This window comes from Martes martes (assembly GCF_963455335.1).
Source record: "Martes martes genome assembly, chromosome: 11".
In the NCBI taxonomy this organism is placed as follows: domain Eukaryota; kingdom Metazoa; phylum Chordata; class Mammalia; order Carnivora; family Mustelidae; genus Martes; species Martes martes.
The window spans coordinates 56,596,719-56,621,983 of NC_137899.1; the positions used below are offsets into that span (position 1 = coordinate 56,596,719).

The 25,265-nt window shown below is 40.3% G+C and overlaps 1 protein-coding gene across 1 annotated transcript in view; it reads right to left on the bottom strand.

Moving 5' to 3' along the window:
- Nucleotides 1-25,265, bottom strand: part of IGF2BP3 (insulin like growth factor 2 mRNA binding protein 3) — a gene marked incomplete at both ends in the record, with an annotated part of 141,816 nt that overhangs the window by 76,789 nt on the left and 39,762 nt on the right. Inside the window, one exon of the mRNA XM_080818419.1 lies at nucleotides 22,138-22,186. Coding sequence (XP_080674545.1) covers nucleotides 22,138-22,186 — 49 coding nt within the window. The remainder of the gene's footprint in view (nucleotides 1-22,137; nucleotides 22,187-25,265) is intronic.

Consider the following 25,265-nt stretch of genomic DNA (forward strand, 5'->3'; position numbering starts at 1 on the left):
GTTAACATACGGCGTAATATGAGTTTCAGGTGTACAATATAGTGATTCAACACCCAGTGCTCATCACAAGTGCCCTCAATCCCCACAACCTATTTAATCCTCTGTTGACATTTCTGATGATCACAACATAGGAAGGCAGGGGAGGCTGCTGACATCTAACAGAGATGGGGTGCTACTAATAAGCCTACAAAACCCATCTGTAAGAAATTCAAAACTCTAATGTTACAGGTAGCCACAAAAAGATACAATAACATCTATCATGCAAAGGTACTTGAAAGAAAGGTGGGGTGGTATTTAATCTTGAAGTAGACTTCAGAGCAAAGAAAGCCATCAGGGATAAAAAACATAACATCAGGATAAAGGAGTCAATTCACTTTGAAGACAAAGCAAACCTAAATATATAAAGTCCTAACAACAGAGCATCGAAACATATGAAGCAAAAGGTGACACAACTGTAAGAGAAATAGAAAAATCCATCATTATACTGAGAGATTTCAATACTTCACTCTTAGGAATGGATGGAATAAAGACACACAAAAATAACTTCATATACAAAACTGATTAGCATCAACCAACCAGAACTATATGGCATTTGTAAAACATTCCACCCAACAACAGCATGAAACATTCGCCAAGACACACAGTATCTGTCCTGAAACTTAGGCATAAAATAAAAAGGAATAGATTTTAAAGAAGTATACGCATACAAGGTATGTTCACTAGCCATAACGGAATGAAACTAGAAGTCTGTAACAAAAAGGTAACAGGTAAATCTCCAATCATTTGGAAATTTAAACTACATACCACAAATAAAAATAACAAAAATAACAACAACAAAAACCATGGGTCAAAAAGGAAAAGTCTTGAGGGAAATAAGAAAATACTTTGACCTGAATGAAAAATTTTAAATATACCAAGATTTATGGGATTCAGTGTTTACAGGGAAATTCACAGCGCCACATGCTTGTATTAGAAAAGGAGAAAAGGCAAAGAAGACACATATACAAATGGCCAACAGACACATGAAAAAACGCTCAACATCACTCAGCATCAGGGAAATACAAACCACAATCACAATGAGATACCACCACACACCAGTCAGAATGGCTATAATGAACAAGTCAGGGCACAACAAATGTTGATGAGGATGTGGAGAAAGGGGAACCCTCCTACACTGTTGGTGGGAATGCAACTCCCAACTTTTCCAGCCACTCTGGAAAACAGTACAGAGGGTCCTCAAAAAGTTGAAAACAGAGCTACCCTATGACCCAGCGATTGCACTACTAGAGATTAAGGCCAAAGATACAAATGTGGTCCAAAGGGGCACAAGCAACTCAGTGTTTATAGCAGCAATGCCCATAATAACCAAAATATGGAAAGAGCCCAGATGTCCATGGCCAGATGAATGGATAAAGATGATATGGTATATATACACAATGGAATACTACTCAGCCACAAACAACAACAAAAAACCTTACCATTTGCAAATAACGTATATGGAACTAGAGGGTATTATGCTAAGTGAAATAGGTCAGTCAGAAAAAGACAAATACTATATGACTTCACTCATACGTGGAATTGAAGAAACGAAACAGAGAATCATAAGGGAAGGAAGGAAAATCAAGACAAAAACCAGAGAGGGAGACAAACCATAAGAGACTAAGATTTTATTCATTTCTTAGAGAAAGAGCCCAAGCAGGGGGAGCAGCAGGCTCCCCCACTGAATAGGGAGCTGGACACAGGGCTGGATCCCAGGACCCTGGGATCATAACCTGAGCTGAAGGCAGACGCTTAACCAACTCAGCCACCCAGGCACCTACTATAAGAGACTCAATCATAGAAAACAAACTGAGGATTGCCAGAGGGGAGGCAGGTGGGAGGATAAGGTAACTGAGTGATATATATTAAGGAAGGCATGTGATGTAATGAGTACTGGGTATTATATAAAACTGATGAATCACTGACCTCTAACTCTGAAACCAATAATACATTATATATTAATTAACTGAATTTAAATAAAATTTTTTTAAAAAGAAAAGGATAAAGGAGGCAACTGGATGGCTCAGTCAGTTTAGCATCCAACTCTTGATTTCAGCTCAGATCATGACCTCAGGAACCTGGAATCAAGCATGGCACCAGGCTTCACAATCAGCAGGGAGTCTGCTTGAGATTCTCTCCCTCCTCCAGCCCCTCCCTGACCAGCCCTCCCCACCCGTTCTCTTTCTAAAATAAAAAAAATCTTAAAAAAAAAAAAAAAAAAAGAGGGGCACCTGGGTGGCTCAGTCAGTTAAGTGCTGCCTTTGGCTCAGGTCATGATCCCAGGGTCCTAGGATCGACCCCCGCATCAGTATTCCTGCTCAGCAGGAAGCCTGCTTCTCTACCTCTCGCACTCTCCCTGCTTGTGTTCCCTCTCTCACTGTCTCTCTGTCAAATAAATAAATAACATCTTTGGGGGGGGGGGAAGAAAAAGAAAGAAAAGGAGAAGGCTCTCAGATTAATGATCCACACTTCCACCTTTCAAAAACTAGAAAAGGAAGCACAAAATAAACCCACAACAAGCAGAATTAAAGAAATAATGAAAAGCAAAATCAGTAAAACTGAAAAAGCAGTCAATGAAACCAAATGCTGATTCTTTGGGGAGAGGGGACAACAAAATGGATAAACCGGGGCGCCCGGGTGGCTCAGTGGGTCAAGCCTCTGCCTTTGGTTCAGGTCATGGTCTCAGGGTCCTGAGATCAAGCCCCGCATCAGGCTCTCTGCTCAGCAGGGAGCCTGCTTCCCCCTCTCTCTCTGCCTGCCTCTCTGCCTACTTGTGATCTCTCTCCGTCAAATAAATAAATAAAATCTTTAAAAGAAAAAAACAAAAAACAAAAAACGGATAAACCTCTGGCAAGACTGACAAACATGGTAAGAGAGAGCGAGAAAAGAGACAAAATTATCAATACCAAGAATAAAAAGGAGATAGCACTAGAAACCCCACAGACAGTTGAAAGATAACAAGACAGGGGCACCTCAGTGGCTCACTGGTTGGGTGTCTGACTCTTGGTTTCAGCCTAGGTCATGATCTCAGGGTTCTGGGATCAAGCCCCACACCCTCCACCGCCTTGGGCTCTGAGCACAGAGTCTTCCTGGGTTTCTCTGCTTCTCCCTCTGCCCCTTCCACCTACCCACTCCTCACCACTCCTACGCTCACATGCACACTTTCTCTCAAATAAACAAAATCCTTAAAAAATAAGGGAATACTACAAAACTTTATGCCTCTTTATGCAACAACCTGGATGAAATAAATTGATTCTTCAGAAAATACAAATTGCCAAAACTACCCAAGATGAAATAGCCAGAAAAGTCCTATAAACTATTTTAAAAATGGAATTCAAACTTTGAAAAGAAAGAAAAAAGAATTCTGAAGAAATATCTTTGCTCAGGTGGTTTCACTAGAAAATGCTAACAAACATTTAAAGAAATAATGACAACTCAGCACAATCTCTTGAAGAAAACACAAGCACAAACACTTCTCAATATATTTTGAAGCTGTATTATCCCAGCAACAAAACCAAAAACAACACACACACAAAAACCAGACCAATATCCCTCATGAAAAGAGACACAATAAGTCATCAACAAAAATGTTAGCAAACTGAATCAAGCTATATATTAAAATAAAATACCGGGGGTGCCTGGGTGGCTCAGTAGGTTAAGCATCTGCCTTCAGCTCAGATCATGAGCCCCACATTGGGCTCCCTGCTCAGCGAGGAGCCTGCTTTTCCCTCTCTTCCCTGTTCATGCTCTGTCTCTCACATTTCTCTCTCTTTTCTCTCTCTCTCAAATAAATAAGTAAAATCTTTTAAAAAAATAAAATTAAAATACCACAAACAAGTATAGTATAATTTATAGTATGAATGCAAGATGGTTCAATATTTAAAAATCAATGCAGTCCATTATAATAAAAGCCTTAAAAAACCATATGATCAGGGCACCTGGGCGGCTCAGTGGGTTAAGCCTCTGCCTTCGGCTCAGGTCATTATCCCAGGGTCCTGGGATCAAGCCCCACATCAGGCTCTCTGCTCCCTGGGGAGCCTGCTTCCTCCTCTTCCAACAATCCAACATTCATACAAGTGAAGAGACCGTCAACAAATTAGGAATAGAAGAAAACATATTCAAGACACCTGGCTGGGTCCATCAGAAGAGCATGCAACTTGTGATCTTGGGGTCACAAGCTCAAGCCCCATGTTGGTTGTAGAAATTACCTAAATAAATAACTTTGAAAGAAAAAAAAAAAAAAGTCCTCAACCTGACAAAGACCATCTACAAAACACCTACAGCTAACATTTAACTTAATGGTCAAAATGTTAGTATTTTCTCACAAACACTGAGAAAAAGCAAAGGATGTCTACTTTCATTCAAAGTCCTAAGCAATGTAATAGGCAAGAAAAGGAAGTAAAAGGCATAAATTGGAAAATAAGTATAACTCTGCATTTTGCAATGACATGATTGGTTAGGTAGTAAATCCCAAGCAATCTATTTAAAAAAAAAAAAAAAACTTTTAGAACTAGTCATTTAGCAGTGTTACAAGATACAAGGTCAACACCCAAAATTTAAACACATTTCTACATATTAAAAACAACTAAATAGGGGCGCCTGGGTGGCTCAGTGGGTTGGGCCTCTGCCTTTGGCTCGGGTCGTGGTCTCAGGGTCCTGGGATCGGGCCCCGCATCGGGCTCTCTGCTCGGCGGGGGGCCTGCTTCCTCCTCTCTCTCTGCCTGCCTCTCTGCCTACTTGTGATCTCTGTCAAATAAATAAATAAAATCTTTAAAAAAAAAAAAAAAACAACTAAATAGAAACCAAAGCTTAAAAAAAAAGCAAAAACAGTAAAATTTAGGCACGTCTGGCTGGCTCAGTTGGTAGAGCATGCAACTCTTGATCTTGGGGTTGTGAGTTCAAGCCCTACACTGGATGTGGAGATTGCATAAATAAAATAGAAATCCAACTGTAGAGGGAACCTTTTTTTTTTTTTAAATAAATCAATAAATAACAAGTGTTGGCAAGGATGTACAACACTTGAGCAATGCTGGTAGAAATGTAAAATGGTACAGCTGCTATGGAATACAGTATGGCAGCTCCTCAAAAAATTAAAAATAGAATTGCTTTATCATCCAGCGATTCTACTTAAGGGTACACACACACACACACACACACACACACACACACGAAAGCACAGTCTCAAAAAGATTATTTGTACACCCATGTTCATAGCAGTATTCAAAATAGACAAAAAGTGGAAGCAACCCAAGTATCCATCAACAGATGAAGGAATAAATAAAATGTGGTATATACTATAAAACAGAATGTTATTTAGACTTCAAAAGGGAATTTTTTTTTTCTTTCAAAATTTTATTTAAGGGGCGCCTGCATGGCTCAGTCAGTTAAGTGTCTGCCTTCAGCTCAGATCATGATCCTGGGGTCCTGGGATTAAGACCCAGGATGGGCTCCCTGCTCAGCAGGGAGTCTGCTTCTCCCTCCGCCCCTCCCTGCTCATCCTCTGTCAAATAAATAGATTAAATCTTTTAAAATTTTTGAAGTTTAAATTTTAGTTAGTTAACATACAGGGTATTATTAGTTTTGGGGGTAGCATTTAGGGATTCCCCACTTGCATATAACACCCAGTGCTCCTTCTGTCAAGTGCCCTCCTTAATGCCTATCACCCAGTTACCCCATCCCCCCCCCACCTCCCCTCTAGTAACCCTCAGTTTGTTTCCTATGATTAACAGTCTATGGTTTGCCTCCCTGTTTTTATTTTATTTTCCTTCCCTTCTCCTGTGTTCATCTGTTTTATTTCTTAAATTCCACATGAGTGAAATCACATGGCCTTTGTCTTTCTCTTGGACTTCAAAACGAAAGTCTGACACATTCTAAAACCTGCATGAAACCTGAAAGTATGCTAAGTAAAATAAAGCCAGTCACAAGAGGATAAATACTGTATGGTTCCACTCACATATCTAAAATAGTCAAATTCACAGAAAGAGAAAGAAAGGTGGTTGCCAGGGGCTAATAAGGAAAGGGGGAAACTGGGAGTCGTCGTTGTTTAATGGGTATGAGTTCCAGTTTCCCAAGATGAAAAAGCTCTGGAGCTCAATTGCACAAGAATGTAAATATACAACTATCTACTTAAAAATGGTTAATATAAATTTGTGTATTTTACTACAATTAAAAATTAAATACATTTACAATAGCATAACCCCTCCCCTCAAAGTTTAAATATTTAGGACTCTCACAAAAACACATAGGACCTATTTGCTCCCAGCAGGATGTTGTGTAGATAAACATACATTCTGGTTCTAAAATATTTATGTAGGGGTGCCTGTAGGCTTAGGGGTTAAGGGTCTGACTCTTGGTTTTGGCTCGGGTCATGATCTCTGGGCCATGAGATCAAACCCTGCACTGGTCTCACTAGGCTCCATGCTCCAAGCAGCATCTGCCTGTCCCTCACTCTCTGCTCCTCACTCTGTTCCTCCCCCTACGCACCCTCGCTCTCTCATTCAAATAAATAAAATCTAAATTAAAAAATAAAAATACATATCTAAAGGCAAAGTAACTAGCACAGCTACAACTCCTCTGAAAAAGAATTACATCAAAGAAACCACACTACCCAATTTTAAGACTTACTATGTAAGTCACAGTTGTTAAGAAAGTACAGTATTGGCAAAGCGATAGACCTATCAATGGAATAGAATATAATCCAGAAACTGACCCACACAAATAAGGCCAATTTGTGACAAAGATGAAAAGGCAATTCAATGGAGAAATAACAGTTTTTTCAACATGTCATGTTGGATTAACTGGACATCTATACACAAAAAAAATAAGTCTCAGGGCACCTGGGTGGCTCAGCTGGTTAAAGGTCTGCCTTTGGTGTAGGTCATGATCTCAGGGTCCTGGGATCAACAGGAGTGGGGCTTTGTGCTCAGCGGGGAACCTGCTTCTCTTCTTCCCTCTGCCCCGCCACCTGTGCATGTGCACATGTTCTCAAATAAAATTTAAAAAGCTTAACTTGGGCACCTGGGTGGCTCAGTTGGTTAAGCAACTGCCTTTGGCTCAAGTCATGATCCCCGGGATTGGTTCCACATACGGCTCCCTGCTCAGAAGGAAGCCTGCTTCTCCCTCTCCTACTTGTGTTCCCTGCTTGTGTTCCCTCTCTCGCTGTTTCCCTGTCAAATAAATAAATAAAATCTTAATAAAAATAAGTAAAAACCCTAAGTTGTTACAAAGTTAAAAAAATAAGCCTTTGCCTAAGCCTTACACATTATACAAAAGTTAACTCAAGAGTGCTTGGGTGGCTCAATTGGTTAAGCCACTGCCTTTGGCTCAGGTCATGATCCTGGAGTCCCAGGATCAAGTCCCCTATTAGGGTCCCTGCTCAGCGGTGAGTCTGCTTCTTCCTCTGACCATCTCCCCTCTCATGCTTTCTCTCACTCTCTCTCCCTCAAATAAATAAAATCTTTTAAAAAAAAGTTAACTCAAAATGCATCACAGATCTAAACGTAAAACTTAAGACTAGAACACTTTACCACAGGAGAAAACCTTCATAACCTGGATTTAGACGACGAGTCTTTAGATAAGACACCAAAAGTACTAACCATAAAAGGGGGTGGTGAAATAAATTAGACTTCACTAAAATTTCAAACTTTTATTGATAAAACAATTGTGAAAGAATGGAAAGACAGTTACTCACTAGGAGAAAATATCTGCACATCACATATTTGACTAAGGATTTGTATCCATAATACACGAAGAACTCGGAAAACCCAATGGTAAGAAAACCACCCAATTAAATAGCAGAAGACTAACCAGACACTTCAAAGAGAATATGCAGAAGGTAATTAGGTACATGAAAAGATGCTCAACATCATTACCCAACAGAGAAATGTAAATAAAATACAAATGAGATACCACTACACACATATTAGAGTAACTAAAATAAAAAATATTGACAAAACCAAATGCTGGTGAGGACGGTGACCAACTGGATCACTCAAAAATTACAGGTGGGAAAGCCAAAATGACAGACACTTTGGAAATCGGTTTGTCAGTTTCTTACAAACATATTTACCACATGACACAAAAATCATTAGTAGTTAGAGGTAGGTGAGGGGAATAGGACTACACAAGAGTATCATTAGGCTGTCTTTTTGGCATGACAGATCCTATATCCTGATGGCAACTGTATCACGCAAAAACATACATGTTACAATTTAAAGAACTGTAATACCACAAAAGGGTCAGTTTTAATGTATTTTAACTTCAAACAAATTTAGTCCTATATTTTATTATTAACAAGTGAACGGGCAGGAAGACATCAAGAACAACAGAGTCATAAAGAAAGTCAGTAAGACTAACATCTTCTCCCACTACTGCCCCCAGCCTTTGTCACATGCTCTCCTGCTAGACTTTACAATCTAGGAACCCCCTATTTATCTGAATGACATGCCATCTTCAATGGATTTCAATACTCATTTATTATGAAGGATGTTGTGAGATTTTTTTGTCTATCCTGATCACAAGGTCATGAGTCCAAGCCCTATGTTGGCATGGGGCCTATTTTAAAAATAAAAAAGAGCCCCATATTCATCCCTACAATATACTCAATCTGAGTTTCTAAACAAAGTATTTAAGTTAAATCCCCTTACAAACAAAATAAAGGAATGCATTGGTGAAAACATGCTATCCTCTGAATAAGGTACAAAAATAACAAGCCTACCACCACTGTTAGTGTTTTGACTTTTGGTCTTCTGGGCTTGTCCCTTTTCATGTCTTCTTAAATGGTTTATATGAGTAAACTGAACATTCTAAACTTTTTCAACATTTTAAAATATTCATTTTCTCCTTAAAATTTTCACAGGTGTTCTGTATTGCTCACTTTATTAAGCAAGCAAAAGTCAGATATCATTATAGCATTATAGGCTAGCTCTCAAACCTCATCTGACATCTAGGGGGTATGATCTACTCTTTAAAAAAAAAAAAACTTAAAAAAAACTGACAAAGAGCTCCTAAATCCCTTAGAGTTTCCTGACTGCTAAGGGTGACAGGAATGTCTTCTGTTCTGATGAGCCAACTCTTGCTGGATCCTAGACAGCTTCAGGTTGGGGGCCGGTCACCCGAGAGCCCAAGGCATGACTGGAGACTTAGAACTTACAGCCCCACTTCCCAAACTGGAGGAGGAGTGCTGGAGACTGAATCACCAAAGCCAATGATTGAATCATTCATGCCTATGTAATGAAGCCTTCATAAAATCCCAAAAAGAATGGGTTCCAAGAGCTTCCAGACTGGTGAACGCACGCAGATGTGGCGAGAATGGTCTACCTGGAGAGGATGTGGAAGCTCTGCAGCCCTCTCCCCTCACCTTGCCCTGTGCATTTCCTCCATCTGGCTGTTCCCGAGTTATGTCCTTTATCATAAATTGGTAACTGTGAGCCATTTTAGTGATTTACTGGTCCAAGGGGAGAAGGGAGGGATATGCCACTGGGGCCCCTCCAAATGAGTAACCTGGGCATCCCACTGCACGTGGCATCTGAGGTCCAGACAGTCTTGTGAGATGGAGCCCTTAACCTGGAGTCTGACACTAAATCCAACAGTTAGTATCCAAACTGAATTAAGTTGTAAGACATTTTGTTTGTGTGAAAGAGTTGGGAGAATGGTGCTAGAAGAGATACCATGTACTTGGTGTAAGAAGTGTTCTAAGTAATAATGACACAGATCACCCCCTCTCAACATTCTCAATCAAGCTCACAAACCTCTTCCCTCACACTTAGGGTACCATGTAGCACAGAAAACAGCAAGGATATGGGTGTTTTGAGGGGTCCTGAGACTTTAGAACATGAAGATCCATCAACCCCACTGCAGAAAAAAAGATTACAGTTTTTAAATAGGCTTTGTAAAAGTTACTTTGCTTTTTTGGCTGTTTGGTCATGAAGCATTAAAGTAACTATTGCCTTGTTTCCCACCCCCAAATATTTAGTTAACTTCCTTTCCTCTCAGTCTTTATTCATAGGATCACACTTATTCCTAAACCACCAATATGAACTGGGAAGCAGTACGGGAATCCTCCATAAAGCTCTGCCTGAAATACAAATGAAAGAGATTTATTTACTAATTATTTCTTCTTGGATCTGCCAGGACTGCGAGTGAACAGACCTGAAACCAAAGACTCTCTTTACAACACTTCCTGTTTACAACCATGAACGATCTGTTTGTGGTTGTTCGTAGTTTCATATAACTCGAACAGAAAAGACCAATTGTTTTCATCTGAAGAGTTATAGGATTCATTTGCAGATTATGAAACTGAAAGAGCTATTTCACAACTTGGCACTAACACAGAATCCTAAAATTAGTGCTCAGGCCTTTCTAAAGTTAGTTTTAAAGCTTGAGACCACAAAGCAAGAGCTCTCATGGTCAGCCCTCAGAGGGTGACTGTGCTCACATTCTGTTTTCTCCATTTACACATGGTAAGATGCTTGTAACAGCTGACTTAGGACTCAATCTTCTACAGGGTGGTGGCCACAAGGTATAAGAAAACACACCAAAGGAAGCATGGTGGGGGGCAGTGGGGTGTGGATGGACAGGACACCTAGTGTCCTGTGGCCAAAAAGCAAATAGGAGAGAGAATCAAGGGTGACCTCAAGGCCAAGCCCATGTAATGTAAGCATTATTTAAATTCACAGGGAAAGCAAAGAAATGATTTGAGAGGGAAAGAAACTGTTTTGGACACCTTAAATTCAAAGAATAGTTCACAGAACATTTGGTTCCAAGCAAGAAGCAAAAAACAGGTAGCAAAAGTGGAATTTCTAAGAGAAAAAACAAAAGAGCGAGTAACAGAAATGTTCACATTTAGGAATGGAAAAGCACATGTAAGGGCACAGAAGAGGGGCCAAGACTAAAACCATTAGGCAGAGAAACTGAGGACATAACTGTTGTAAACAAAATGAACAACCAAGAGAAGGCCGATGGATTTGGCCCCAAGAGAGGCATGAGCACTCTGTGATCTCTCAACCCCATTTCGCAAGGGGCTAGGCTCCTGAGAGAAAGGGCTGATCCTGATCCTTGTAGCAAAAAACATACAAGATGAACCTGGGACTTCTTGAACCCTAAACCAAGGAAGATCTCAACTACTGAGATAGCATCAAAAGGACACTGGCATGGTCTTCAAGTTCTCACAAGTCTCTCAGGATTAGAATAATTTGAGCATTAATATGAATGATTCCAATAACTTTGAAACTCAAAGTTGTTTAAATCCATGAGCTTAAAATTACATACACAAAAACTCACTGGTAGGATGCCAAGACTCCCCTATTTATAAGATAGAAAATGAGCAATTCAGCACTTTTCCTGTCTCTCTCACACAGACTTTACCTCAGGGTGATCAAATAAGTGATGAGAACAAGTTTACAAGTGCATCCCAATTACTGAATGAAGAACTGTAGAATTAAAATATTACCATCCCCCCCCAAAATTACCATCCTATAACCACACAATTAAGAATCTAAGCAACGATCAATGGCATTTCACCTCATACAGACAGACATTATGAACCTCTTCCTAGAACAATGTATTACTTTGTTTTGTCCAAACAAAAACTGAATTTACATCTCATCCAAGTCCACAAGGGTCAGAGGAACATGTTAAGAGATCATACATGAATGTAATTCAGCAAAACAATAATGCAGAACATTCTAAAGAATAAACCAACTTCAACAAACACACAGCACCAAAAAAGCAGACGGGCGGGGGGGGGGGTTCCTATTGATTAAATGTCTTAAAAAAAGATCTTGTTTAGATCCTGATTCAAGGGGCGCCTGGGTGGCTCAGTGAGTTAAAGCCTCTGCCTTCGGCTCAGGTTGTGATCCCAGGGTCCTGGGATCAAGCCCCATGTTGGGCTCTCTGCTCAGCGGGGAGCCTGCTTCCTCCTCTCTCTCTCTCTCTCTCTCTGCCTGCCTCTCTGCCTACTTGTGATCTCTGTCAAATAGGTAGATAAAATCTTAAAAAAAAAAAAAAGAAAAGAAAAGAAAAATTAGATCCTGATTCAAACAAAAACTCATATATTGAGATAATCAAGGAAATACAAAATGATTAGGTATCTGAGTTACTATCAATTTAATAATGTGAATTTTTTTCTTTTAAGTAGGCTCCACAACTAGCATGGAGCCCAGTGCAGGGCTTGAACTCATGTCCCTGAGATAGAGGCCAGAGCTGAGTTCAAGAGTCAGACGCTTAACCAACTGAGTCACCCAGTAGTGAATTTTTAAAAGAGACAGTTATGGATTGAAACGTGTATCCTCAAAATTTGTATGATGAAGTGTTAACTCCCACTACCTAAGACTGTAACCGTATTTGGTGATCAGGTTTTTACAGAGATAAAGTTAAAATGAGGTCACTAGGGGGCGCCTGGCTGGCTCAGTCAGTAGAGCACGTGACTCTTGATCTCCCCGGTCACAAGTTCCAGCCCCATGTCGCACATAGAGCTTACCACCACCACTCCCAAAAAAGAAAGAAAAAGGAAAGGAAAAAGGCATTAGGGTGGATCCTGACGCAATAGAACGGATGTCCGTATAAAAAGGAGAAATTTGGACGCAGACATACACACAGCAAGAACAGCACACAAAGACTGGAGTTTCACTGCCACAAGCCAGGGAACTACCAGAAGAGAGAAGTCTTGAACAGATGCTTCCCTCATAGCGTTCAGGAGAATACAAATGCAGTGACAGCTTGTTATCACACTACTAGCCTCCAAAGCCAGGAGATTAAAAAGTTTGTTGTTTAAGCCACCCACTTGCGGTATTTTGTTACAGCAGCCCTAGCAAAGTAATTCAGAGACATCATCTTTTAGAGACACATATTGTAGTTATTTGCTAAACGAAATGAATAGGATGTCTAGGATCTGCTTCAAAATAATGTGGGAAAGGGTAAGAGGGATGACCTATAAACAAAACGAGACTGGCTCACCATGTATTTATAACAGTTGAAAGTGGATATTATATTAACATTATATTAACCTATTTCTATGTTTGATATTTTTTGTAATAAAAGGTTTAAATGAAGGGCCTGGCGACCTTTGAGATAACCATGTCAGAAGAACGACAGAAACACAGGACGTAAGTACAGGATTACGGTGCAAGGGCATTTTATTTTTTATTTTTTAAAAAAGATTTTATTTATTTATTTATTTGACAGAGAGAGAGAGATCACAAGTAGGCAGAGAGGCAGGCAGAGAGAGGGAGAAGCAGGCTCCCCACTGAACAGAGCCCAATGTGGGGCTTGATCCCAGGACCCTGGAATCACTACCTGAGCCAAAGGCAGAGGCTTTAACCCACTGAGCCACCCAGGCTCCATGCAAGGGCATTTTAACCACATGGAGGTAGCAGCTTGGGACCAAAAATACTTCACATATACTGTTTCCATACAGGTCATAGAATAACTCTGGTATTCATTCCCCTGATACCTTTCACCAAACCATTTCTTTTTTCTTTTTTTTTTTTTTCAAAGATTTTATTTATTTATTCGACAGACAAATATCACAAGTAGGCAGAGAGGCAGGCAGAGAGAGGAGGAAGCAGGCTCCCTGCGGAACAGAGAGCCCGATGAGCCACCCAGGCGCCCCTCACCAAACCATTTCTAATGAGACCACGTGCGACCCATCCCAGAGCAATGATGCATAAAGAACGCCATTGTCCAGTTCTCTAAAAGGAAGGGTTTACCAGTGACTTGACTTACCCAAATAATCTGTTCAACCCCATTCATCACTCATAACCACGTATTTCCTCCAAACCTGGGTAGAATCCTTTCTCTACTGGGTTCACTGTCAAAGTTTTAGGGGTATGTTGAAAGCAAATAAATGACAATTTTAAGAAAGGGAAACGTACCTTTGGGGGAAGTTTTGTTTAAGTGACCTGATTAAGAGCAGAAACTAACCACTTTCCAGTTGTGTGACCCTGGGCAAGTTACTTCACCTCTCTGTAACTCAGCTGCCTCATCTGTAAAGTGGGGACATGGGACTGTTGTGAAGAGAAAATGGGTTCATTCAGCGCCTACCACATAACTGCTCAGTAAGTATCAGCAATTTATGGGCCAGTGCTCAGAGTCAGGTCATGGTGAAGAAAGATCACCTATCTGTGTCAATGGTCTCCCAACTTGCCTGTTATGGTCCTTCAGATTGATCTGGCAGAGATCAAGTAGCTCTAACAACTGATTTCATAGTGATTTTCAAAGACTCCCACAAAACTTCCCCAGGGGCAAAGAGGGCACCAGCAGACAAGGTCCTATGTCAGCTTTGAACAGCTCTGCATTTATATTCACCTACCAGGCTTCTGCCATACCATGTCCCTTAAAGAGAAAAGTCAGAAAATCACCTACCAAGAACACTGTTTATCTGCTACTACTTTATTTACAACTCTAAGATACCTCCTCCAAAAGCCAACCTTTAAATGGGTTATTTTTAATACTCAACATCAATGCCTCCTGTGACTTCTCATTCAGTTCACTGTGTCTAAAGAGGTCTTCTTCTGTTTGATGAAGTACCTCATTTTGTTAGCTTTTCATTGTCAATTATACTTAAGTGGTTTGGTAGCGCCCAACTTCTGTTCATCATTAATTCGTGTATTCACCATGGGCCAGACAGCATCTGACCAGAGCACCAAACAGTAATCAGCACTTGGACAGATAAAGGAGTTGCTGCCACTTTGCACATCCACCAGGGACTTCACCTAACTGACCCCATGGCCCTGACCTATCTTTCTACTAGGAAGTCATGCCACTTCCCCCAGTCTCCAACACAGCCTTGTAATTCTCAGCACACATTCATCCAAGGCTTACTAGGAAGGCTCTCCGTGAACTACTTTAGGTGACTATGCTATAGTTTTGTTCTCCTCCTTAAAGACTAGGTAATCACTACTCTCTTGCTTACTTCCCTGCTTCTTTCTAAAGAAGAGTCTCTTAAAACTTTCTACAAGACATACTTCCAAAAATTGCTTCAAACACATACGGAAGCACCAAAAGCACCAAAACACTGTTAAAAGAAATAATTAAGGGGCGCCTGGGTGGCTCAGTCTGTTGAGGGTCTGACTCCTGGTTTTGGATCAGGCTGTGATCTCACAGGTCACCGGACAGGGTTACAGGTCAGGCTTCAAGCTCAGCAAAGAGTCTCGCCCTCTGCCCCTCCCTCGACTCATGCGCTTACTTGCACTCTCATTCTCTCTCTAAAATGGATAAATTTTTAATTTTTTTAAAAAGATTTTATTTATTTATTTATTTTTTATTCAACAAAGATCACAAGTAGGCAGAGAGGCAGGCAGAGAGAGAGAGGTTGAGCAGAGAGAGCCCGATGCAGGTCTCGATCCCAGGACCCTGGGATCATGACCCGAGCTTAAAGCAGAGGCTTTAACCCACTGAGCCACCCAGGCACCCCAAATTCTTTTATTTTTTTAAAAGATTTTATTTATTTGAGAGAGAGAGAGAGAGCATGAACAAGCAGGCAGAGCAGCAGGCAGAGGGAGAGGGAGAAGCAGGCTTCCCACTGAGCAGGGAGCCTGACACAGGGCTCAATCCCAGGACCCTGGGATCATGACTTGAGCCAAAGGGAGACACCTAACCGACTGAGCCACCCAGGTGCTCCTAAAGATAAATCTTTAAAAGAAAAAAAAAATCATTAAGGTAACTCACTCTGAGAAGAAAACCAAACATTATTTTATGTTGCTATTTCCAACTTGTAGCTTTGGTTTTTCATTTTTAGTACACTGGTTACTTGCTTTCCCTGTCAAGAACCAGAGACCAACTCATATATATCAGAAGGCTGGATACAAATGGAGAATGCTTTAGTTATAAAGAAACTCCTGGGTGGCTCAGTGGGTTAAGCCTCTGCCTTCCGCTCAAGTCATGATCTCAGTGTCCTGGGATCAAGCCCCACATCGGGCTCTTGGCTCAGCAGGGAGCCTGCTTCCCCCTCTCTCTGCCTGCCTCTCTGCCTACTTGTGATCTCTCTCTCTGTGACAAATAAACAAACAAAATCTTAAAAAAAGAAAACAACAACAAAAAAAACCCTCCCTTATATTTAGCCCACGACAGCACTTCTGCTTCCTCTACTCTATCACACCAGACTACACACATGGCAGAAACAGATCTTACACTGTGGAAATCTCTTCAGAGTTTCTTCCCAGATACCTGTCTTCCTAGCTCAGTTAAGTCCAGGAAAAACTGGATATTCAATCCTTGAGGTAAAGCCAACATATATTCTGGACTTTCCACCAAGACTGTGATATCTAAGTATGCAATCCTAAGCATATTCAAATCTTTGCCTTAGAAAACATAGTAGTGGGGCACCTGAGTGGCTCAGTTGGTTAAGCATCTGTCTTCGGCTCAGGTCATGATCTCAGGGTGCTGAGACAGAACTCCGGGACAGGCCGCATGCTCAGCAGAATACCTGCTTTTCCCTCTCCCTCTGTCCCTCCCCCCAGCTCATGCTCTTTCTCATGCCCTCTTGCTCTCAAATAAATAAAATCTGGATGGATGGATGGATGGAAGGAAGGAAGGAAGGAATGGTGGCTTCAGTCTGGGGCAATGTCAGAGCCTCATCATGTACAACCCCTCAGATGAAGATAACTAGCTCAGGTTATTCTCCCAGACAGTGAACTCTGGGGAAACATCACTCTACTTTTATTGCCCAACCCCAAAATGAGAACCTAACATACCCTTTGCAACATTTCATATACATAACTAATGAGTCTTCCATTTCTTTCAGAGAAGATACTCCTTTCGGTGTCTGTAAATACTTTTTAGGAATTCTGATTATTTAGACTGGAGAGTAGTAGACAACGAGATTAGGAAAAACTCTCTTTGACAAGTCCTTTCCTAAGGCATTGGCAATTTATTTGTTAAATGCAAAAAGACATTCCTTAAATTTAGGAAATGGGGCCCATCTGAGATACTAAATAAGAAGAAACCATGTTCTTAAAGGTGCTGAAAGTGAAGTATACTGCTGGGACTCTGTCACTCCCTCACCCCTGTGTTGTTTGTCTAAGAAGGTGCCTCCACAAATCCTTAGCATCATGTTCACCTCCTTCAGGGCATCTGAGGACCCAGGTCTGCTAGACATCAGGATTACAGATGTGGCCATTCTATCTTTCTGGTCACACCAAAAATCTGCTCTTCAAGTACCTCAGGCAAGGGAATGGGAGGTAAAAAAGCAACAATTTCTCCTACTTTCCTTCTACATTCCACATACTTGGAGAAAAAACTACCTGATTCTCCAGCAGCAGGTCCTTCAAAAAGTTAAGTGTCTTCATATTTTTATTGGCCAAAAACAAACACCTCAGTGAAACAGATGGCCAATCCAGTGCCCCTACATGCTTTATCACCGTCCAAAACGACATGGTTAGAAACCGTTTCAGCCCCTGCTTGGCACAAGCAGCACGGAAGATACACTACAGAGAACCGGAATGGAATTCCCTTCTGATCGTTCAATATATGGTGGCATGAAGAAAATATAAACAATACATGAATACAAGGAAAAAATTAAAATGTCACAGTGGATGGGGCGCCTGGGTGGCTCAGTGGGTTAGGCCTCTGCCTTCGGCTCGGGTCATGATCCCAGGGTCCTGGGATCGAGCCCCGCATGGGGCTCTCTGCTCAGCGGGGGGCCTGCTTCCTCCTCTCTCTGCCTGCCTCTCTGCCTACTTGTGATCTCTCTCTCTGTCAAATAAATAAATAAAATCTTTAAAATAAAATAAAATGTCACAGTGGAATGAATAATTAACAATCCAGATACAAATCTGATAAAATGCCACAGAGCATCACATTCTGTGTTTCCATCCTGGTCCCAGATTCTGTCACCCCTTCAGTGACCTCACAGAAAATGGCTTGACTGGCAGAGCAGGGGAGGAATTTTCACTTCTGGGTTAGAACTCTCACTGAAAGGCACCTGGGTGGCTCAGTCAGTTAAGCGTCTGCCTTTAGCTCAGGTCATGACCTTGGGGTTCTGGGATCAAGCCCCAAGTCAGGCTCCCTACTGAGCAGGGAGTCTGCTTCTTCTCCCTTGCCCACCCCCACACCAAGCTCATGCTCTCTCTCTTCCTCTCTCTCAAATAAATTAAAACATACGCATACACACTAAAAACGAACAAACAACTGTGAGTGAATATTAAGCTCTTGGTTCCAGATCTACCTTTCAACTTTCTCAATGCTAGGACTCTATACCCTCTATCACTCCTTTACCCACAGTTCCCTGTTACTTTCAGAGACTGGAAGACAGGAATGAGAAGACAGGACTGGCTCTTTCCCATTTATCAGCTGTTCCTATCAGCAGTGCAATTCAGTCTCCAGCTGCCATGGGCACTCCTAGAACCAGCTTCATCACCTCCCTTCTCCCCCATCGCAGGCACCAGCCATAACCCTTGCTCAGAGTCTCAACTACTCAGGACTCTCCCTCCAAGTTTCGAAGATCGGAATCTCAGCCTTTCCATTTGACCCCTTAGCCTTCAGAGTGGTAGCCACACTCCCTGAAGTCACCACCTATGGATTCCCTTTTTGCCCTTTCAGTGCCCTAGCACCTAGGTAATCCTTTACACTCAGTTTCCCCTAGTGAAAAACCTAGTATTTTCTGAGCTCCAGGAGGGACCTGACTGAGAAAAGCCCCAGAACATAGGGTTAAGAGGACAGGAATTTGAGGACGCCTGGGTGGCTCAGTCAGTTAAGCGACTGCCTTCAGCTCATGTCACAATCCCATGGTTCTGGGATTGAGGCCCACATCAGGCTTCCTGCTCAGTGGCGAGCCTGTTTCTCCCTCTCCCCCTGCTTGTGCTCTCTTTGTTTGTCAAATAAAATCCTTAAAATTTTATTTATTTGTCAGAGAGAGAGAGATCGCGCGTGCACAAGCAGGCAGTGTGGCAGGCAGAGATGGAGAGAGAAGCAGGCTCCCCACCAAGCAAGGAACCCAATGCGAACTCGATCCCAGGACCATGGGATCATGACTTGAGCCGAAGGCAGTGGCTTAACTGACTGAGCCACCAAGGCGTCCCAAAAATTTTTTTTGATTTAAAAAAAATAATAAAAAAAAAAGAGGAGGTGAAGTTGTTGCTCATGTCCCAGCTAAAATGTCGTGTGATCTTACACGTACCAGGCATTTTCACAGGCTTTAGCATACATCATCGTATTAATGTTCACAGAAACCCAATAAGGTGGCTGCGATCATCATCTGCATGTTAGAAATGAAGACAATGAGGCTCAGAAAAGTTTTAAAACCTGCTCACAGACCACACAACTAGAAAGTAGTGGAGCTGGGAAACAATTCCAGGTCCAACCCCAAAAGCCACCTGCAAAAAACTAAGGCTTTTCTAAATACTTCATGCTGCTTTGAAGGATTATTGACATGATTCACAAATAACTTACTGTAAGCATATGCTTGTTTGTTACCCTTTTAGGTCTTAGTTCCTGACAGTTATTTTCCCTTTTAACATCCCTTGTTTGACTAGAACAGTATCACATGTCCTGGAGAATGTCTCATATTCTGGATTTGAATAGCTGTTTCTTCATGGCATCATTTAAAGTTGTGCCTCCACTGTCTATACTTTTGGTGATTCAAAGTTGGACTGAAATTGAAAGCAGCCAAATCTCTGTTGTTTTTGTATTTTATTTGAAGGTAAGAATATTTCATCCGTGTTTCTGTGTATTTCCTTACTGCATCCAAACAGGAGACACAAATGCTTGGCCATTCCATTGTCAGTGAATCTAAGATTAACGAGTGGATTCAAAGTTTAATCCCTCCATTACACAGGGAATCTGGACCTTTAAATCCAAAATCATCACTGTCTGTAAGGCTTTGGCACAACACCACCAACATACTCAGTGTGTACAAATAAAACGTTATACAAAGTGACTCATCTCAAATAGAAAATAACAGATGGAGTTTATTCAAGTCTTCAAGTAAAAGAAAACATCCCCATAGCTCATTCTACTCCTGACAAGCCCTCAGTAATTTTTTATTCAGTATTTCAAACATTTAAAGAAATTTAAGGGGTGCCTGGATGGCTCAGTGGGTTAAAACCGTTGCCTTCGGCTCAGGTCATGGTCCCAGGGGTCCTGGGATCGAGCCCTACATCGGGCTCTCTGCTCAGCAGGGAGTCAGCTTCCTCCTCTCTCTCTGCCTGCCTCTGCCTACTTGTGATCTCTGTCAAATAAGTAAATAAAATATTAAAAAAAAAAAAAGACTAAAAAAGTAAAGAAATTTAAGATCAAAGGTCAAGAGTTTCAGAGTCCAATCTTAAGCATCTGACAATTCAGTATTAGTTCTTATTTTTTTGAATCCTGCACATATCTGCCCATCTGAAAACAGAGATACCGTCCACAACTCCACTTTACCTCATCCCCAACTCCACTTTACCTCAAAGGATTTGGTAGGAGAGTAAAATGAAATACGAAAGTTAAGAAAAAGCTGGACACAGCAAATATTTATTCTCATGAATTAAATTTTATCCAGAATGAGAAAAAATAAAGTAAATTAAAAGCTTGCGAAGCCACTGAAAAACAATAAAGTAAATGCTTCAGAAGCTAGTGCAATCTAAATTTGAAGAGATGCTATGAACGAATTACTAGAGAACTGCCCCTTGCTGCAGCTAATATGCTAGCACTCCTGTAATTCACTTACTGAAAACTGGCTGCTACCATTTGACTATTTTACTGAAAGCTACATTATACAAGATTTAATTCTCAAATCAAAAATCATGTTTAACATGGCCCATGTTAAAAGAGGGGGATCAGGGACGCCTGGGTGGCTCAGTTGGTTAAGCAGCTGCCTTCGGCTCAGGTCATGATCCCAGCGTCCTGGGATCGAGTCCCACATCGGGCTCCTTGCTCGGCAGGGAGCCTGCTTCTCCCTCTGCCTCTGCCTGCCACTCTGTCTACTTGTGCTCACTCTCGCTCCTCTCTCTCTCTGACAAATAAATAAAAAATAAATAAATAAATAAATAAATAAAATTAAAAATTTAAAAAAGAGGGGGATCAAAGAAATAAATCAATAAATAAAAATACAATAGGGGAACCAAATCAGTAACCTTGACTAGCACAGAACTAGATTTCAGCACCCATCCTCCAAGCTGGTGAATTTCCTAAACTGAAACAGGAAAATGCCTTACATTTAATCTTAAATGTCACTGTTTTTCAACTACAAAAATATACTTTTTATACATCCTATAACTTGGAAAATATTTAGCATAAACCAAAGAAACAACTCTTCCAGCAAAGATTAAACTCTTAACATTGTTCTGAAAATAAATGCTCTCTAGAAAATTATGAGCATAAATGATTTGTTACCAGCTGGGACCTTGGGAGAATCACACCTCAGACCAACCTACCTTAATTTACCACCAAAGAAACCTTCAACCATACTTTGCATTTTGGTGAAGGTTTTGGGCTTAGGGACTGTCTCATCAAATGTCATTTTGGAAGACTAATGTGAAACACACCAAGCTAGCTACTCTTGATTTTTATATTAGAAAATACATAAAAGCTGAGCAGTTTCCCCTGTACCACCTCTCCAAGGTAGGTTTTAAGAATTTTCAGGTTCCATCATCAGGAAAATTCAACTTTTTTTTTTTTTTTTTTTTAATCTCTCAACCACTGGTGTCTCAAATTTTCACCATGACATCATTATTGTGCTTTGGAAGTTACTGACAATGGCTATTCAATTATGCTAAACGGTTTGTTTATACACAGTTGCTACAGTGCCACCATCTGAGCAAAAGAAAGCAGAGTTCACATTGTAAAATAAAGCATAAGTAGCAGGTATGTGTCTTTCAAAATTCTGCTAAGGAGGAAACTTCATATTTAAATATAACTGGTGAACTTATCAGAAAAATCTCAAACAAGATTCTGTTAAGATGGAACCAAATGAGGAAAATTACCCAAAGTACATCAAAGAGCAGATTTTTTTTTAACAAAGATACTATATACCCTGCAAAAAAAGACCATAGCAAGACAGACAATACATAAGAATTTTGTGTTCCAGCACAAACCAGAGTTGGGGGAAGGAGAGAAATGCTTGGAAAAACTAACAACAGTAAGCTTAAATACAGAAATCTTAACTTTAAATATGTAAATTCTTACCTCCCACTGTAAGTGAGGTGGGATATTCCGTATCTGAAGTTTCCGGATCCTGCAGAAGAATTAAAATGTTTTATAAAAGAAAAAAATATGAAAGCAAAAGACATTAACAGCCAACATAGATTTTTTTGAAGTTATTTAACATATAAACTTTTTATTAACTACATACAAACCAATGTATAATAAGAAAATGCAGCCCAAGGAGGAAAAAGGAGACCAAGCTGATCACAGGATCACATTAAGACTATTTGGAGATCCAGCATCATTGGATTATTACAGTTTATTTTAAAAGCTACTGAGGGACACCTGGGTGGCTCAGTGAGTTAAACATCTGCCTTTGGCTCAGGTCATGATCCCAGGGTCCTGGGCTCAAGTCCCACATCAGTCTCCTTGCTCAGCAGGGAGCCTGCTTCTCACTCTGCCTCTCCCCCTGCTTGTGCTCTCCCTCTCTCACTCACTCAAATAAATAAAATCTTTTTAAAAAATATTTAAAAGCCACTAAAATTAGTTAAGTTTTTTTTTTTAAAGTAATCTCTACAACCAATGTGAGTCTCAAACTTAAAACCCCAAGATCAAGAGTTGCATGCTCTACTGAGCCAGCCAGGTGTCCCTAAAATTGGCTTTTTAAAATTATAATATTTGAGAAACACTTCACCTGGTGACTATATTCTAAATTCAAACCCTCAAGCCTCAAATTAAACATACCAGGACACAAACAAATCCATAGAATAGTTGTTCTTAATCTGAGATCACAGCCAAGGGGTCCACAGATAGATACAGGGAACCTAGATGGGGCGATAAAGATCACCTATTTATTTTCCACTATCCCCTAAATGAAAAAAAAATTTTTTTCCCAAGATTTTATTTATTTATTTGACAGAGACAGCCAGAGAGGGAACACAAACAGGGGAAGAGAGAGAGAAAGAGAGGAGAGAGAGAGAGAGAAGCAGGCTTCCCGCTGAGTGGGGAGCCCCATGCGGGGCTCAATCCCAGGACCCTGGGACCATGACCTAGCCTTTGACTGAGCCACCCAGGCACCCCCTAACTGAAATTTAGTACCTCCTTTAATTGTGAATGTTGGCATTAAACCACAGTAGAATCACACTACTTGTAATTTTGACATTAATATACATCAGATATTTTCATATCACATTAACTTGCTGCAGATTTTTATCATCTACACCCATCGCCGTGAAGTTCAGATGTGTTGCCAGAACTTATTATGTAAAGCAGTACATATTTACAAGTTTTAACATTTTGTTAACTGTATTTCAAAATAAGTGATTTCCTTCATAATCCTATATACTTTACGTTATGCATCAAAAAACATCCTATGAGGTCCGTAAGTTTCAGGCTACCAAGTACAGAAAACATTAAAAATCCCTGACTAACCTTACTAACACTGTATCTTAACTAACTCAAGTTAAGATAAAAATTTAAAACAAATAGTTTGAATTTTCTAATTAGTAGTTATATGAAAGATCTTTAATGAATGTATTTAGCTCGGTATTACTTACTGAGTACACCTAAACTGATCGTTTCTACAGTCATTATATAATGCTCAAAAATGTTATCTAAGGTTTCTGCTTTCGTTAAGTTCATGGAATTTTTGTTAAGCCTAAAACTTTTCCAGTTGAAACTGGCATTTGGAAATGTGCATCCTTTCTTTACTGGTCAAAAACACTGTCAATTTGTCTCCTTACCTATACAAACTTGCTATTTGAGTTATTTAGCATTCTTTATATTGACTTGTATATATAAAACATTTCATCACTACGATGGCTTAATTGGTTTTATTGACACCTAATATAATTCTAAACATCTCAGCATCTTACTTGTACGAATCTTTGTGTTATACATTCAACTCTTTGGTATTATATCTATGTGTGTAAATTGGGTATTGCCTAACTCATTGTATGTGTAATTATTAACATTAAGTTTCCAGGGGCACCTGGGTAGCTCAGATGGTTGAGCATCTGCCTTTGGTTCAAGTCGTGATCTCAGGTTCCTAAGACTGGGCCCCACATCGGGCTCCTGGCTCAGTGAGGAGTCTGTTCCTCCCTCTCCCTCTGCTTATGAGCTTCTCTCTCTCTGTCTCAAATAAATAAATAAAATCCTGAAAAATAAAAGGTAGCAGTTTCATTATGAAAAAAATTAAGTTTTCATATCTCAATATCCCCCAAAATCCCCAACCTTAGTTCAAATGCCTATATATAAATGCATATATACATATATAGGCACATATACATAGGTTAAATATTATATACAATAATATTTAATATAATGCATATATACTCTCCTCTTCTACCCCTTCCTTCAACACTGCCAGAGGGAGAAAGGAAGGAAGAGATATTAATTATGTGCAATTATAATATAGGTGCCACACACAAACTCACCCCAGGAATTTTTAGTCAACTATCTATTTAAGAAAAAAAAAAAAGATTAGCAATTGGCTTAACATACCAAGTGAAATAATTAAATTACTTAACTTCTAAACTTAGAAGTTTCCCTTTCCTGGTCAAGTAATCACTTATTTTGAAATACCACAACAAAACACAACTTAGACCACATCCATAACCTAGTCCTTTCTTCCTTGCATTCCCCTCAAAGCATGAGAACAAATACATGTCAGATACTACCTATCCCTTAGGGAAATATAAAGAACATGTAGATTAACCAAACTCAGGTACATCCCGTTTATAATCATAAACTAAGGAGGAAGGAAAAAGCAATTTTATATTATTTTTATGGAACAGTAAAACAAAGCACAATCATCAGGGACAATACAACAAAGAGATGGCAAGAATGTCAATTTAAGAAAAAAATTTTCAACCACCATCTCAGTCTCAGAATTTACAATGAAATAGGGGCGCCTAGGTGGCTCAGTGGGTTAAAGGCTCTGCCTTCGGCTCAGGTCATGATCCCAGGGTCCTGGGATAGGGACCCGCGTCAGGTTCTCTGCTCAGCGGGGAGCCTGCTTCCTCCTCTCTCTCTCTCTGCCTCTCTGCCTACTTGTGATCTCTGTCTGTCAAATAAATAAATTTTAAAAACTTTAAAAAAAAATTTACAATGAAATAAATGCTAAGTCTGAAATCTGTTTGAAAATAACTCATGTGCTAACAAATGCTAAA